This window comes from Oryctolagus cuniculus, chromosome 13 (genome assembly GCF_964237555.1).
Source record: "Oryctolagus cuniculus chromosome 13, mOryCun1.1, whole genome shotgun sequence".
In the NCBI taxonomy this organism is placed as follows: Eukaryota; Metazoa; Chordata; class Mammalia; order Lagomorpha; family Leporidae; genus Oryctolagus; species Oryctolagus cuniculus.
This window is the reverse complement of record NC_091444.1, coordinates 71,119,923-71,136,192: the sequence shown is the minus strand read 5'-3', so window position 1 is coordinate 71,136,192 and position 16,270 is coordinate 71,119,923. Positions and strand designations below refer to the sequence as shown.

Here is a 16,270-nt window from a genome sequence, read left to right as displayed (position 1 = left end):
ATATGGAGAACACTATGTGACCATGAAGGCAGAGATCAGAATTAATCTAAAAACTAAGCAAATCCCCAGCCAGAAGAGAGGCCTGGGACAGATTCTTCCTCACTGCTGTCGGAAGGAACCAACCGTGCTCTCTGAGTGCAGGTCTGTTGCCTCCAGAACTGTTAATACAACAAACTCTGTTGTGTCAGCCACTCTGTTACAACAGCCTGAGCAGACCACTACAGTTTGCTTTTCATAGAGCAAATTACATTAGCAAGACACTCTCACAGATAAAAATGCAAATATAGAAAAGCATATCCTCACTGCATATATCCATAACTCTTCCAGAACTGATCTGAATAATAAAAAATCAATAACACAATTACTCCCTGAAAGAATGAGATGTCCCCCCCAAGATAAGAGGGAGCAGCTACATAAAATAGGATGTTTTAAACAACTGCAAGGAAGGACAGGAAACAATGTTCAAAGTATTTGTTAAATAAGATATTCTTAGAGCATTAGTTACAGTGTAAATTATCAACTGACTGGTTTATAGGCAATATTCCTTCTGAATGATTTGAAAACATAAGAATGCAAAAAGTATTTACACCATATATCTTTGATTAAATGCTATTCTAGGAGAGACTCTATCTTATTAAAAAAAAAAAAAACTATCATTTCTTAAGCTTACAACAAGGACAGGAAGAGAATGTCTAATTTAAGAAAACATACTTTCCTGAGGACGGGTTTTGTTTCACCAGTCTAATGGTGTAAATCTTGCTATTCTAGGTGTGGTCTGCACAGCAGCCCTTTAATATCATCGGGGAGCTTATTAGAAATAAACAGAACCTGCATTTTAATAGGAGTCTGGATGACTGACACTGGAATACTGTGCATGAATCTGGAGCCTCTAGACTACATCAGTGTGAGTACTTGCACTCCTGCTGTTGTAACTCACTATAAACAAATGCCTACCATTTGTTGAAGGTCTAAACTTTTAATTAACATTCCTATTTCAAGGAGCTGGTGCTGTGGCATGGTAGGTTAAGCTGCTGTGGTGCTAGCATCCCATAGTTCGTGTCCCGGCTATTTCTCTTCTGATCCAGCTCTCTGCTGTGGCCTGGGAAAGCAGAAGATAGCCCAGGTGCTTGGGTCCCTGCTCCTATGTAGGAGACCCAGAAGAAGCTCGTGGCTCTTGGCTTCGGATCGGCCCAGCTCCAGCCATTGTGGCCATCTAGGGAGTGAACCAGCAGATGGAGGACCTCTCTCTGTTTCTGTCTCTGTAACTCTGCCTTCCAAATAAATAAATAAATCTTAAAAAAAAAAAAAAAAAAAAAGGCTTCCCTGATTTGGAAAATACAGAAATAATTAGAATTAACACCCGGAAGCTTATCAGAATTCTCAGGTGAAAAAAACCTTAAGCTACTTTAATAGCCAGTCTGCAAATAAACTCCCCTCCTTAGCTGCCCATATAACGTCACAAACACTAAAAAGTGACTGTTCAATAAAAAAAGCACTTAGCCCCTTTTGAATCTCCTTAAGCCCTGCTTCACAGACCGCTCCCTCCCTCACAGAGAACTCAACACTGCAATGTGCTCTTCTCAATACAACTCCCGACGCCACTGCTCAAAGACACACCTATTCCTACCAACACAAAGTCTGGTCCGGGGTTAAAAATAGAAGATGAAGAGAGGCCAAACCACCAGGAGACTCCATCCCATTAGTCTGTTCTTTCAACCAGCTGCATTCCTTCACTTAACACTTAAGTTTAAAAAATGGCACAGAACATTTGGTGCTTGGAAAGGCTTGAAAACTTACATTTACTCTTTGCCTCTTCTATAATTTTGACTCACACGTACAATGGAGGAGCACTATGAAAACAGCACCTTTCTTAAGTATGAAGGACAGTTAGGGTAATTTTTTTTCTTTTCATAGCAGGTTAAGGGATTAGCGCCCAAGTTGGGACCCTCAGAGAAAAATGAAAACAGAAGGGAAGAGCTTAGGGGCAGAACTGGAGGGAGAAAATTTATTAAAATGAATAAATATACATTATCAAAGTTCCTCTGTCCATTCAACAAATATTTACTGAGCATCTACTAGGTGCCCAGCACTAACGGCTGTGAAGGAGATATATTGGAAAACAAGATATGACACTATCCCTGCCCTAGTCTTTAATCTCATGGGGGATAGAGACAAGCTAATAGGTAAGAAAAGCAGGACAAGGTGTGCGGAAAAACACTGAGTCATGGCAGCATATCCTCACTGACCTACGTCAGACTTCAGAATGTCAAAATGAGACCTGAGAAAGGAACAAGTTACTCAGGGGGAAAAGTAGAAAGCTGTTCCAGGGAGAGGCAAAAAAGAACAGAGAACAGAAAGGCCAGCTTGGTTGGAGTAGAGGAAAGAACAGTAAAATATGAAGCCAGTAACACAAATACACCCATATCACACAGGGCCTTGTTAAATGAGTTGAGAGGTTTGGACTTTATTCTACAAACCCTACAGAGTTACAAAAGGATTTTAAGCAGAAGGGCTCACATAGTCAGATATCAGATTTGCATCTTAGAAAGAACACCAGTACAGCAGACAGAACGAAATGGATGGAAGGTGTTGAAACGGGAGACAAAGGAGTCGGTGAGAAATCTGTGGCAATAATCCAAATGACAAGGAACGGTAACTTGATCCAGAGTCTTGGCAGTGGAGTGGAAATAAAGTCATCCAGTATGAGAGCCATTAGTGGTAGAATGCAGAGGATTTGTTAATTAGCTAGATGTGGGATGGAGGCAGAGGGAGGAGTCAAAAAGGAAACTTCCCTTTCTAGTGTACACCACAGAGTGAAAGGGAGAACGGGGCCCAGGACAGGGAACACTCTCAAGTTTGTTTCTGAGGGGCAGAGACAGACAGACAGTCACAAACTAAAGTGCAAAATCTGGACGGTAACAGAGCCAGGAGAGATGACATCTCCCATGGATAGCAGAACAGTAAGAGAAGAAGAGAAGAGGATGGAGGCTGAGCTGCGGGTACAGATGCCTGCAGGGAGGGCAAGTGCATTAAGGACTCGGTAGGGTCAAAGAAAAAAGGGAAAAAACAAGAAGCCAGTGGAGTTACAGAAGCCAAGAGAAGGCACCATAGTGAGAAGTGTTGCCAAGACACGACACAAGAGACGATTCCGTGAGGCAGTCAGAGGTGGTGACCCTGGCCAAGGTGACTTCAGCAAAATGGCAGGGGTAAAGCCACACAGTGAGTGGGAGGTGAAAAAGAAAGAACAAGTGTGGCCAATTCTTCCAACGGAGGAAAGGAAAACAAAAAGAATTTGAAAAAACTACTGGTAGCAACCTAAGACAGGCATTCTTCTGTGTTCACATACATGTTTACTGTAGCCTAAGTAAGTCTGCAAATTTGCTCTCCCATATTTATCTTTGCTTCCTACTACCTAAGAAATGCTTTGTACTTAATAGACTCATGGAGTTTAAAATAAATAAATAACTAAAGCAGAAACAGCTTTTAAGTAACTGGACATATGAAGCTGCCAGCAAATATAAAGATAAGAATATTCTAATGAATATATTCTAAATAATCTATATTAGAATATATATATCTAATATTCTGAAACAGAATATTCTAAAGAAGGGATCACACTATAGCCTATATTTAAAGTTGCTCTAAGAAAATGCAAAAAAGGAAAAATTCATATTTTTCATTGCCTACTAACCTAGCAGCTAATTTATCTATTTTAGCAGCTGTAAAACAGGCTTAATTAAAAGGACTTTAGTGAAGTTTTCTTAATTAAAAAAAAAAATTACACTCACAGATGTTAATGAACAGATCTCAAACTGCCATGACAAATCAGTTATCTGAGCACACAGTTTAAATAAAGTGTTATCAGGACACACAAATATGTTCAGTGAGTAAAAAGGTGCTACTCTCTTCAATGATAATCCAATTCTGCTGAGCCCAGAACTCTCCCTTCCACACTTTCTCCACCAGCCCCAACAACAGAGTAACATCCCAGGCTGCTATATATTCTCAATATAAACACTATTTCCTAGAGTGGATGAAACTGGTACAGGCAGAAGACACCACTGTCACTTCTGATTGTAACTCAACCACAAGACAGAAAATTGAGTTCATGGTATATGTCTTTAGATCATGTTCCAAAAAACTTTAAATAACCTATCCTTAAAAAAAGATCAAAGAGGCCTTATTAGGAACATTTGCAATATGAAATTCCTTAGACTTTAGCCTTTTCATTATTCCATATTAAACAATTCAAGTTTATTTTAAGTGGAATCGGTATGTATTCCATCAGGAAATTTTATAACTTAAAAAACAAACAAACAACAAACCTAGCCCAGAACAAACTCTATCTACATGCTTGGAAGTCCAGCAGACAGATCTTTAGCTTTTATAAACACTGAGATTAATTAACCCTGACCTGGGAAATTCTTACATAAACCCTGTGATTTCTTCAAACTATCTGTAACTCATCCTTTCTACACTAGAAGCCTGCTAAGACTGAAAGCCAAGATCTGGCAGAAGCTAATGCCTTCCTGAGAAACACCTATAGCTACTGTATGAAACAGATTTTCTTTCTTAAAAATCTACAATTCAAAGACTTCTCCACTTTGCTAATAACTAGGCCTTCATCGCTGAGTGTCCAGAATTCTTGAATTGCTTGCTATGGACATCATGAAAAGCAAACAGCTATGGAAGAAATAAGTAAAGATCATTTTACCTCCCACCAGTCTTAAAGATTAGATCTGCATTAGGTGCTCCCTTTGGATGTTGGTAACGAGGCCGCCGCTCACGATTGGTGTTTGCTGGAGCTGGGCGCTGTGCAAGAGACTGCAACATTTCTGAAATTAAGAGAAAAAAGAAAACCCTGCTAACTCTTATAAAGGTACTCCCCTTGTTAAGCAACTAAAATCTTAGGAGATCAAGTTTGTCTCATCAGGTAGCTGACTAGTGAAAAACAGCCATTATACCAGACTAAGATGATAACAATGTATTTAAAGAGCACACCAAAAGAGGAGATACTTCTAATACCCAACAGTCCCCCTTCTGTGAATTTGGCCCTGTGTGTCTTGAGGTAGTAAAGGGGCCTAAGAAGGGGTATAGTACAGAGTAGCTAAGAGCTTAGTGTTTGGAGCTAGACTACTGATTGAAGTCCCCACCGTGCCACTTACTAGCTACCAGCCTTCAGGTTCATTGTGCTAAAGGTAAAATACAAATAATATTAACATTTATCTCATGGAATTATTGTGAGGACTGCATGCTTTGAAAAGTACATGAAATGGGGACAGCACTGTGACATAGTGGGTAAAGCTGCTGCCTGCAGTGCCGGCATTCCAAATGGGCACCAGTTGGAGTCCTGGATGTTCCACTTCCAATCCAGCTCTCTGCTATGGCCTGGGAAAGCAGTAGAAGATGGCCTAAGTCCTTGGGCCCCTGCACCCGAGTGGGAGACCCAGAAGTTCCTGGCTCTTGGCTTTGGATTGACCCAGCTCTGGTCACTGTGGCATTTGGGGAGTGAACTAGCAGATGGAAGATCTCTCTCTTTCAAATAAATAAATAAATCTTTAAAAAAAAAAAAAGTACATGAAAGAGTATCTCATTAATTTGACTACATTAAGCACTTATTGTTGGCTATTATTATGAATGCTGGGTATCAATTGGGAGAAAGGAATCTAGAGCTAGAGTTAAAGGTAGAAAACAAAGCACAAATATTTATTCACACAATACGCTTAAACAGACAGCAGTTTATGAAACACGCTGCTGTACAAAAAAATTATACTAAACATTGCTGTGACTCTAAAATCTGCATATCACAGGAATGCCAAAAGGATGGCTTATGAAGTCCATGGACTCTGTTCTGATCCAGCTCCCTGCTAATTAGCCTGAGAACGCAGGGGAGGATGGCCCAAGTGCTTGGGCCCCTGGACCCATGTGGGAGACCAGGAAAAAGCTCCTGGCTCTGGCATAGGCCAGCTCTGGTCATCACAGCCATTTGGGGAATGAACCAGCGGATGGAAGAGCTCTGTTTCTCCCTCTCTCTGTAACTCTGTCTTTCAAATAAAAAATTTTAAAAATCCATTTAAAAAAATTAACTTCTTGGGGCCAGCATTGTGGCATCATGGGTTAAGCTGCCACTTCTGATGCTGGCATCCCATATCAGAGCCTGTTGAGTTTCACCTGCTTCACTTCCTATTTAACAAATGCACCTGGGAAAGCAGCAAAGGATGGCCCAAGCATTTGGGAGGCCCAAATAGAGTTCCAGCTCCTGGCTTCAGCCTGGCCAGTCCTGGCCATTATGGCCATCTAGGGAATAAACCAGAGGATAGATGGTTTTTCTCCATCTCTTTCACTCTGCCTTTCAAATAAATAAAATCAAATGTAAAAAAATGATATATTTATTTATTTGAAAGGCAAAGATACAGAGAGAGAAGGAGGGACAGAGAGAATCTTTCATCTGCTGTATCACTTCCCAAATGGCCAGTCAGGGATAGGACAGACCAAAGTCAGGAGCCAGGAGCTTCTTCCAGGTCTCCCATGTGGGTGCAGGGGCCCAGGGACTTGTGCCATCTTCTACAGCTTTCTCAGGCGTATTAGCAAGTAAAGGCATCGGCAGCGGAGCAGACAGGATTCAAATCAGCACCCATATGGGATGCCAGCGCTGTAGGCCATAGCTTAACCCACTGTACCACAGAGTCAATCCCCAAATAAAATCTATCTTAAAAAATTAACTTCTCCAGGCTGGTGTTGTGGTATAGTAGGCTAAGCCTCTGCCTGTGGTACCAGCATCCCATATGAGTTCGTTTCCTAGCTGCTCCTCTTCGATCCAGCTCTCTGCTATGGCAGTTAAAGATGGCCCAAGTGTTTGGGCCCCTACACCTATGTGGGAGACCCAGAAGAAGCTCCTGGCTCCTGGCTTTGGATTGCCATTGCGGTCATTTGGGGAGTGAACCAGCAGATGGAAGACCTTTCTGTCTCTCCCTCTCTTTCTAACTCTACCTCTCCAATAAATAAAATCTTAAAAAAATTAACTTCCTCAGTATAAACAGACAAATGTGACACAAAAAGGTAAGATAATATTTTCGATTCTCTATCTATAAAACACTCAGAAAAGCATCAAAATTTTCCATTTTTTACAAATAATTTTATACCTTGATAATCTTCTTGTTCTTGCCGTTCATTGATATCTAGTGTAAGCTTTTTCATTCTCATCCTCTCTTCTTGTTCTGCCTGTTGCTGGTTCCAATGATTTGCAGCAAGTTGAGAAGACATGGGCACATTAAGAATCTTAAACTGAAAAAAAAAATAAATAGAAAATAAAAACTAAGAATCATAGATAGTCTGAAAAAAATCAAAAGAAACAGATTTCATAGTTAAATGAGTTCAGAAAAATAATAATGTCTTTCATTTGCTATAAATTAGATAGTAGTAACTAAACATCTGGGAACAGCTACTAGTATTACTATGATTGAGGCAAAACGCAGTAGGACTGGATAAGAAGTGAAAGGCCACGGAGTTCAACCTCCCTAAGAAGCAGAAGTTCCTGTCACGGCACCCTGCTGGAAGCACATATCTAGCAACAAGGAACAATCTTCCACCCTGTAGAACCCGCCATACGTGGGTAATTGTCAGAGTGGCTATTTTTATACAGCAAATCATAATCTGCATCATTTTCATGTCTTAACTACTAGGCTTGAACACTCCTAGAAAACTGTAATCTTTAATTACTTCTGTCCACCTGTCATTTTGCCTATTTTGTAATCTGTTATCAGGGATGCATTTATATCCAAACAGGACTGGCCCCAATTGTTCATTTCCACTAACAAAAGTAAGAAAATGACCCATCCTTCTCTTTATTTTTCAAAATACAGGAAGATATCTAAAAAGTAAGTGAATGAAAAAGTCAGCTCAAAATAAATTTTCTGCCAAACTCCTTAATCATACAAATATAATATATATAACATGTGAAATGAATACCTCTTAAACAGTAGGTTACCATGAGGTATCATTAGTAATTCATAGAGAAATTCTTTACTTTCGGCACTACTCATGTAGAAAGCATTCTACTGCACTTGTATTTTCAAACCCAGAGGCAATGAATGATTGTAAAGAAAAGTTCCACTTAATAGGCATTAAGGGGGCTGGCCGTTAAGAAGCTGCCTGCGAAAGAAAGCATTCTACTGCACTTTTATTTTCTTTTTTTTTTAAATTTTTTTGACAGGCAGAGTGGACAGTGAGAGAGAGAGACAGAGAAAAAGGTCTTCCTTTGCCGTTGGTTCACCCTCCAATGGCCGCCGCGGCGGGTGCGCTGCGGCCGGCGCACCGCGCTGATCCGATGGCAGGAGCCAGGAGCCAGGAGCCAGGTACTTTTCCTGGTCTCCCATGGGGTGCAGGGCCCAAGCACTTGGGCCATCCTCCACTGCACTCCCTGGCCACAGCAGAGAGCTGGCCTGCAAGAGGGGCAACCGGGACAGAATCCGGCGCCCCAACCGGGACTAGAACCCGGTGTGCCGGCGCCGCTAGGCGGAGGATTAGCCTAGTGAGCTGCGGCGCCGGCCTGCACTTGTATTTTCAAACCCAGAGGCAATGAATGATTGTAAAGAAAAGTTCCACTTAATAGGCATTAAGGGGGCTGGCAGGTTAAGAAGCTGCCTGCGATGCTGGCATCCGCACTGGTTTGAATCCCAGCTGCTCTAGTGAAGTGCCTGAGCCCCTGCCACCAATGTGGGAGACTGGGATGAAGCTCCTGGCTTTGGCCTGGCCCAGCTCCAGCTGTTGTGGTCATCTGGGAAGTGAACAAGTGAAGGAAGATCCCTATATCTCTGTCTCTATCTCTTTAACTCTGACTTTCAAATAAGTAAACCTTAAAACAAACAAACAAACAAACAAACAAAAAACGGCACCATTAACAGAATTGGGCCAAATTTTTATGACAACATGGAAAGGTATTACAAATTCTAGAGAATGATTACAACTTTTTCTCTAAAAAATGAGAATGGCATCCACAGTAAGGGTTTGAAGTAAAGCAACTTTCCAATCTTCCCTTAATAGAATAACCATGAGTAGTTAGCAGTATACAAGAGGTACAGATATGTTTGTCTATATTAACCAACACAGAGCTACATAAAGGAATACAGGAATTTTAAAGCTATGATGGCATACAAAAGAAAAATATCTGGAATATATTAACAATTCAATAAATTCCAGCTATCATTGCTATTGTCATCATAATTATTATCTTAATCAGAGACAGGAATTCTGGGAAGTATTTTCTCCGTGAAATACAAAGTATCTTAGTATTTTTTTTTTATTATTATTATTTGACAGAGTTAGACAGTGAGAGAGAGAGAGACAGAGAGAAAAGTCTTCCTTCCATTGGTTCAACCCCAAATGGCCGCTATGGCCAACGCCGTGCTGATCCGAAGCCAGGAACCAGGAGCTTCTTCCTGGTCTTCCATGCGGGTGCAGGGGCCCAAGCACTTGGGCCATCCTCCACTGCCCTCCCGAGCCACAGCAGAGAGCTGAACTGGAAGAGGAGCAACCGGGACTAGAACCTGGCGCCCATATGGGATGCCGGCGCTGCAGGCGGAGGATTAGCCAAGTGAGCCACGGCACCGGGCCCTCTATTAGGTTTTGAGAACATTTTAAGTCACTTTTATTCCAAGTATCAATTAAGATACCTTTGAGATGGCAAGAGCAAAGGAAGAGGTAAAAGTCAAGTCTCGTAATGTAAATTACAGACTCCAACATTATAATCCTTAATCAGTTAGCTAGTTTTCTTCTCAGTGGCTACACTGACTGGTCTTAAAACAATCAGGCAAATACAGAGGAAATTGCTTATTACTAAATATACTCAAGCAAAAGGAAGAAATGTCGGTAGTTAATTTCTTGATCATCATGAAACCGGAAGCTGCGACTCTAAGATGTATTTGTTTATCTGTCATCGCATTAAAAACTTAAAAATAAGGGGGCTGGCGCTGTGGCTCACTCGGCTAATCATCCGCTTGTGGCGCCGGCATCCCATATGGGCGCCAGGTTCTAGTCCCGCCGCTCCTCTTCCAGTCCAGCTCTCTGCTGTGGCCCAGGAAGGCAGTGGAGGATGGCCCAAGTCCTTGGGTCCCTGTACCTGCGTGGGATACCAGGAGGAAACACCTGGCTCCTGGCTTCTGATCGGCACAGTGCTGGCCGTAGCGGCCAGTTAGGGGGGTGAACCAACGGAAGGAAGACCTTTCTCTCTGTCTCTTACTGTCTAACTCTGTCAAATAAATAAATTAAAAACTTAAAAATAAAAGAGTGACCCATCCTCCCTCTTATTAGGTTTTGGGTGATAAAATTTCAAACTTACTTAGAATTCAGTAGTGAGGCTAATGATGATGGCACAAATCATGCTACTGAAACAGCATACAATATTATAAAGAAACTTTCTAATGAAGTTGACCTAAAAATGTGAAAAATTAAGGCTTTCTATTCATTTATAAGACTAACAATTTCTGCATTTACATCTTCCAAAGAGAAATAATAAAAGATGAACAAAACATGTTTTACGATCTAAGACAAGCTTTTATAAAAGGAGAAGTTCTCAACTGTTACATACTTAAAAATAACACAGTATTAAATTCAGAAAAATGAAGAGACAGATTTAGCGACAGAACCCTTGCCAAATGCCTATACTATAAAGCTGTTAATACACTCTTAGAAGATACTTCTTTTTTAACAGCAAATTAGATGACAAAATGATTAAATTCACTCAAACTAAATTTCCTGGAACATGGTAACATCAGTAAAGGTGATTTAGGCTGCATTTTAAAACCAACCATAACTGTAATTGAATTTTGACAAAACTATATATGTATAAAAACATAATAATTTCAAATTATTGTGCTAGATATCAACTACTCCAGTCAAAACATAGCAAATCATGACTCCTAATAAATATTAACTGCCAAAAGATGGTTTAACTGCAACTATTAAGCTATAAATTATGCATGTTAAATCAAAAAGCTCTTTAAAACATTATATTTTTGTTTTAATGAATTTAGTATTTAATTTAAATTCATTATTGTCATTCACAAATATCTAAATCTACAAGGAAATTAAGAAGTTTTATCTTTTTCTCTTCAACTACTCACTTTATTGGTCTAAATTTTTTTTTATTCCTAATGACTATAACAGAAGTTATTTCTGGACACAAATTTTGATGCACAAAGAGATCTTTCATTAAAAATGAAAGATTCCTATAAGGCAACATATTTTACATTTGTAGAAAAACCGTTGCACCCAAAGAGCCAACACCCAAAAGGCAAATAAAAAAATAAAAATCAGAACAAAATACACTTTCTTTTTCAGGCCACAAAATACCAATGATGTTTCTTCAAGTAATGTTCTTAAAATTGAGCATTTTCTAAAATCTCAATAATGTTCCTAAGAGTTGAAAATTTACTTAATAACTTTCATTTCATGTTTGTAAGATTTTTTAAGTTCAATGAAGTATTAAACATTAAAACTAAACTTCACATTTTAATAAGTGGGACTTTGAACCCCTCTTTTTTTTTAATGCTTAAGAGCTGGTGTTTTATTTTTTCTAAAGAGTATTTACTTGAAAGGCAGAGTCACACACACACACATACCAGAGAGAAACAAGAGATGGAGATGGAGACCTTCCCTCAAGTGGATCACTTCCCAAATGGCAGGGCTGGGCCACGCTGAAGTCAGGAGGTAGGAACTCCAAATTGGTCTCTTATGTGGGTGGTAGGAACCCAAGTAGTTGGGCCATCATCTACTGCCTTCCCAAGAGCATCATCAGGAAGCTGAATAGGAAGTAGTGCAGCTGGGACACTCAAAATGGCACTCTGATACGGGATGTTGACATCCCAAGTGTGGTTTAACTCATGATCCACAATACCTGCCCCCAAACTCCTCATTTTGTATAAAGTTATATGAGACACACAGTTTATAATCTATCCACTTGGAACCCCAAATAGTCTTATTTTGGCCCATGTAATTTGGAATTTCAGGTTCCTGAAATTAATCTATTTTTCAAAGCTCTGAAGTTTTATAAGGTAGGCTTTGATTCACCTTATTTTCAATGTCTGTGTGCTCTACAAAGGATCCAGCAGGAATGCACAAGTAGACAATGGTGACAATGAATTTTCATGCACATCTCAAAAAAGGAGTAAAAAGGAAAGCTGATTATTTATTATTCTATAATTTGATCTTTAAAAAAGACATTGATATTCCTAAAGGACCAAGAAGTGTGCCAATGTAATACCATTTTTTAGTGGCAGTACAAGAATGGGTACCAAGGAATTTTTCACTGAAGTTCCCATACACTGCCTTACACACACACACAGCTCTCCTCTCTTTTATGCTAAGAAAAGTTGGTGATAGGAATGGGGAGGTACAAGAGTTGAGAGCTTTACAACAAAAAGATAACAAAGGAGATTGAACATGTGATGACTGAAAAACAAAGAGGTCTAGTTCAGGAATTTAGCAGTCCAGCCGCCTCTACCCTACCCACCCCCCCCTACCCCAAGGCAAAATTTCTGGGATTTGAGAATCCTGGTAACAGTGGTGAATTAGCAGTTCCATGTGCTCTATAAAGGGCAGTTTTGACAAAGATTTAGGTACAAAACCAGGTTTAGAGAACTCACCACCAACAGTGTCACCATCAAGAACAAAAATCTTTTATTTTCTCCAGAGCTAAGAGAGGAAGACAACGGACTGGTAAAGTGCCTGGTCTATGGAAGGGGGATGAGATATTTCCTGAACATACAGGAAAGCCTACTTAGAGCCTGGGGTACAGGCAAGATCTGACAATGGCAATATCTAAGGAAGACACAGCAATGCTTCACACAGAACTCAAAGTTAGTTTTCAGTAACACAAGCCATGTTTCTAACTGGTACACAGTCGGTAATCAAGATTTACGTGCAGTATATGAGGCCAGTGCTGCGACACAGTGGGTTAAGCTGTCACCTGCAGAGTTGGCATCCCATATGGGCGCCAGTTCAAGTCCAGGCTGCTCCATTTCCAATCTAGCTCCCTGCTAATGTGCCTGGGAAACCAGCAGAGGATGGCCAATTGCTTGAGGCCCTAAACCCACGTGGGAGACCCAGATGAAGTTCCTAGCTCCTGGCTTCAGCCTGACCCAACCCAGCCTTTGTGGCCATTTGGGGAGTGTACAAGCAGATGGAAGATTTGTTTCTCTCTCTGTCTCTAACTCTGCCTGTCAAATAAAAAAAATATGAAGCTTAAAAAAAAAAAAAAAAAGATTTACTGGGGCTGGTGCTGTGGCGTAGTGGGGAGGGCCACCGCCTGCAGTGCCCCCATCACATATGGGCACCAGTTCATGTCCCAGATGTTCCAAGTCCTTTGGCCCCTGCACCCGTGTCGGAGATCTGGAAGAAGTTTCTAGCTCCGGATCAGCCCAGCTCTGGTCACTGTGGCCAACTGGTAAGTGAACCAGCAGATGGAAGATCTCTCTTTCTCTCTCTGCCTCTTCTTCTCTCTCTGTGTAACTCTGACTTTCAAATAAATAAATGAATCTTAAAAAAAAATTTACTTGCAGTATAGTGAAATAATGGTATCTTGTACAACTTTGAAGCCTTGTGTAAACAAGAAGTTACCTGACAAAAGCAGAGATAACAACTACCCAAGGTATTAATTCTCTTGAGGTTGTCCTGGGTCCTTTCAATCACAGATGATCACTCATGACACAAGTCTCCAAGTATCCTATCTACAACTGCCATCTCCCTCTGACGATCTGTTCCAATCCCTACCTTCTATCCTCTCATCTTGTTTTTTTTTTTTTTTTTGACAGGCAGAGTGGACAGTGAGAGAGAGAAACAGAGAGAAAGGTCTTCCTTTTGCCGTTGGTTCACCCTCCAATGGCCACCGCAGCTGGCGCACTGCGCTGATCCAAAGCCAGGAGCCAGGTACTTCTCCTGGTCTCCCATGTGGGTGCAGGGCCCAAGCACTTGGGCCATCCTCCACTGCACTCCCGGGCCACAGCAGAGAGCTGGCCTGGAAGAGGGGCAACCGGGACAGAATCCGGCGCCCCGACAGGGACTAGAACCCGGTGAGCCGGCACCGCAAGGCGGAGGATTAGCCTACTGAGCCGCGGTGCCGGCCATCATCTTGCTTTTTCTTCACAACATTATTACTAACCTGACATTAGGTCTATTTTTTATCATTTAACTCTCAATATCACAATGAAAACTCCCAAGAAAGGAGCTATTTTAGTTGACTACAGGTATGTTTGTACATAGGAGTGCCTGGTATGTAGGTTAACAGTTTTTACATCTGTTAAATGACTATGTGAATGAATGTGGAGCTAGGTATTGGATCTGTCTAAGACAACTGTGGTAGACACCATCTTTCATAAAAATCTAACATTTAAGATGCACCGTGTTTTTACTAAATCACTAAGAAAAATTTGCTGCCAATTATTTTAAGATTCCATCAACTCTAAGAATCAGTCTGATTTCTGTAATAGTAAAATAGGAAAAGATTTTGTTGAACTTAATGGTACATGGCACACCCTAGAACTGGGTCTGAAAGATGGCCTCATCCTTGTCCACACCACACTTCACAGTCTGCAGATGTCTGTTTCAGAAGGATCTGAGTTCCATGATGGTGAGGCTTTGTCTTTATTTTTTTAAAGGTTTATTTATTTGAAAGGCATAAAGAGACAGACACAGGGATCTTCCATCTGCAGGTTCACTCCTCAGATGCATGCAGCAGACCAGGCTGGGCCAGACTGAAGCCAGGAGCCAGGACCTCCATCTGCATCACCTATGAGGGTGGTAGGGAACCAAGTACTTAGGGCATCAGCACCTGCTTCCCAAGGTGTGCATCAGTCAGCAGCTGGAATCAGTAGTGCTGGAACTCAATGCTAGGGATCCCGATTCCGGATGTGCATATCCCAAGAGGAGGTTTAACCTGCTGTGTTGCAAGGCTGGTCCCAGTGCCTCTGTCCTTTTATTAAACGCTAAGAATCTACAGGAGTATCTGGCACAAAGAAAATGCCCAATAAACATCTGATGGGGCAAGTATTTGGCACAGTGGCTAGGCTGGCCACCTTCCATACTGGAGAGCCTCAGTTTGAGTCCCACTTCTGCTCTCCATTCCATATTCCTGCTAATGGACACCCTGGAAGGCACTAGATGATGGCTTGAGTAAATGAGTCTCTGCCGCCAACGTGGGAGACTCAGACTGAATTCCCAGCTCTTGGCCTTGGTCTGACCCAGCTCTGGCTGTGGCAGGCAACTGGAAAGTGAATAAGCGAATGGGATATTTCTCTGTCAAACAAATAAAATGTAAAAATTTAAGAAATTAAGTTTGGCAAAATAAAAAAAAAGTATTTAAAAGTAAGTATCTGATGGATGAATGTTTGAATCTCTAGAGTAGAGGGTGGGAAACCTTTTATCTGCCCAGAGTTATTTGAATTTTTATAACATTACTTGCAGGCCACACAAAATTACCAACTTAAAAATTACCCTGCTGTAGATTACTGACTTCAAGTCCCACCTGTGGTTGCCTTGGCAGGGCCAGACCAAATGATTCTGCAGGCCTTATACCATCCATAGGCCAGGTGTTCCCTGCCCTGTCACCTAGAGTAACAGCTTGGTTTGGGAGATGGTTTAGAGACCACGTGGAAGACAAGGGAAAGGAGGAGGGAAAGAGAAGGACTGGGACTCAAACAACAATATTTTGCAGGAGTCCAGAAACCGAGCATATTCAGATGTATTAGTTGACATTATCCTTTCTTTCCCCAACTTGAGCTTGTTTCAGTAACATTCCCCCTGAAAGTCACACTATTTACATGTTTTTACAAACATATATGAATTTCAAATTTATCCTTTCCACTAAAAAGTCAGATGTTTTCCATACATCTAATGGATAAAATGTCTACCACCAAATACATGAAAAGTTCCCACCTCTTCTCCCTTTGTAGGCAAAAGATAATTTAAAAACAGGGCTGGTGCCTGGCAAAGTGGGTTAAGCCAACATCTGTGACACTAGCATCCCTCATGGAAGAGCTAGTTTGAATCTTGGCTGCTCCATTTCTGATCCAGCTCTCTGCTAATGCACCTGGGAAGCAGTAGGATGATGGACAGCCTGAGTACTTGGGTCCCTGTCACCCACATGGGAGACCCAGATAGTGTTCCAGGTTTCTGGCTGTGGCCTGGCCCACCTCTAACAGTTTTAGCCATTTGGGAAGTAGAGCAGTAGAAAATCTCTGTCTTGCTCTGTCCCTCCCTGACACTCTTTCAAAAAAAT

General features: G+C 41.2%; 1 protein-coding gene across 5 annotated transcripts in view; it reads right to left on the bottom strand.

Annotated features, from left to right (window-relative positions):
- UPF2 (UPF2 regulator of nonsense mediated mRNA decay) overlaps positions 1-16,270 on the bottom strand; it is a 132,784-nt gene that overhangs the window by 1,915 nt on the left and 114,599 nt on the right. For 4 of the 5 annotated variants that reach the window (XM_008268086.4, XM_008268084.4, XM_070055726.1 and 1 more), the window contains exons 20-21: positions 7,143-7,284; positions 4,715-4,835 (exon numbers count right to left, since the gene is read on the bottom strand). In XM_008268086.4, coding sequence (XP_008266308.1) covers positions 4,715-4,835; positions 7,143-7,284 — 263 coding nt within the window. Of the gene's footprint in view, positions 1-4,710; positions 4,836-7,142; positions 7,285-16,270 lie in introns of those variants that run through there. The other variant, XM_002717504.5, reaches the window with a different exon arrangement.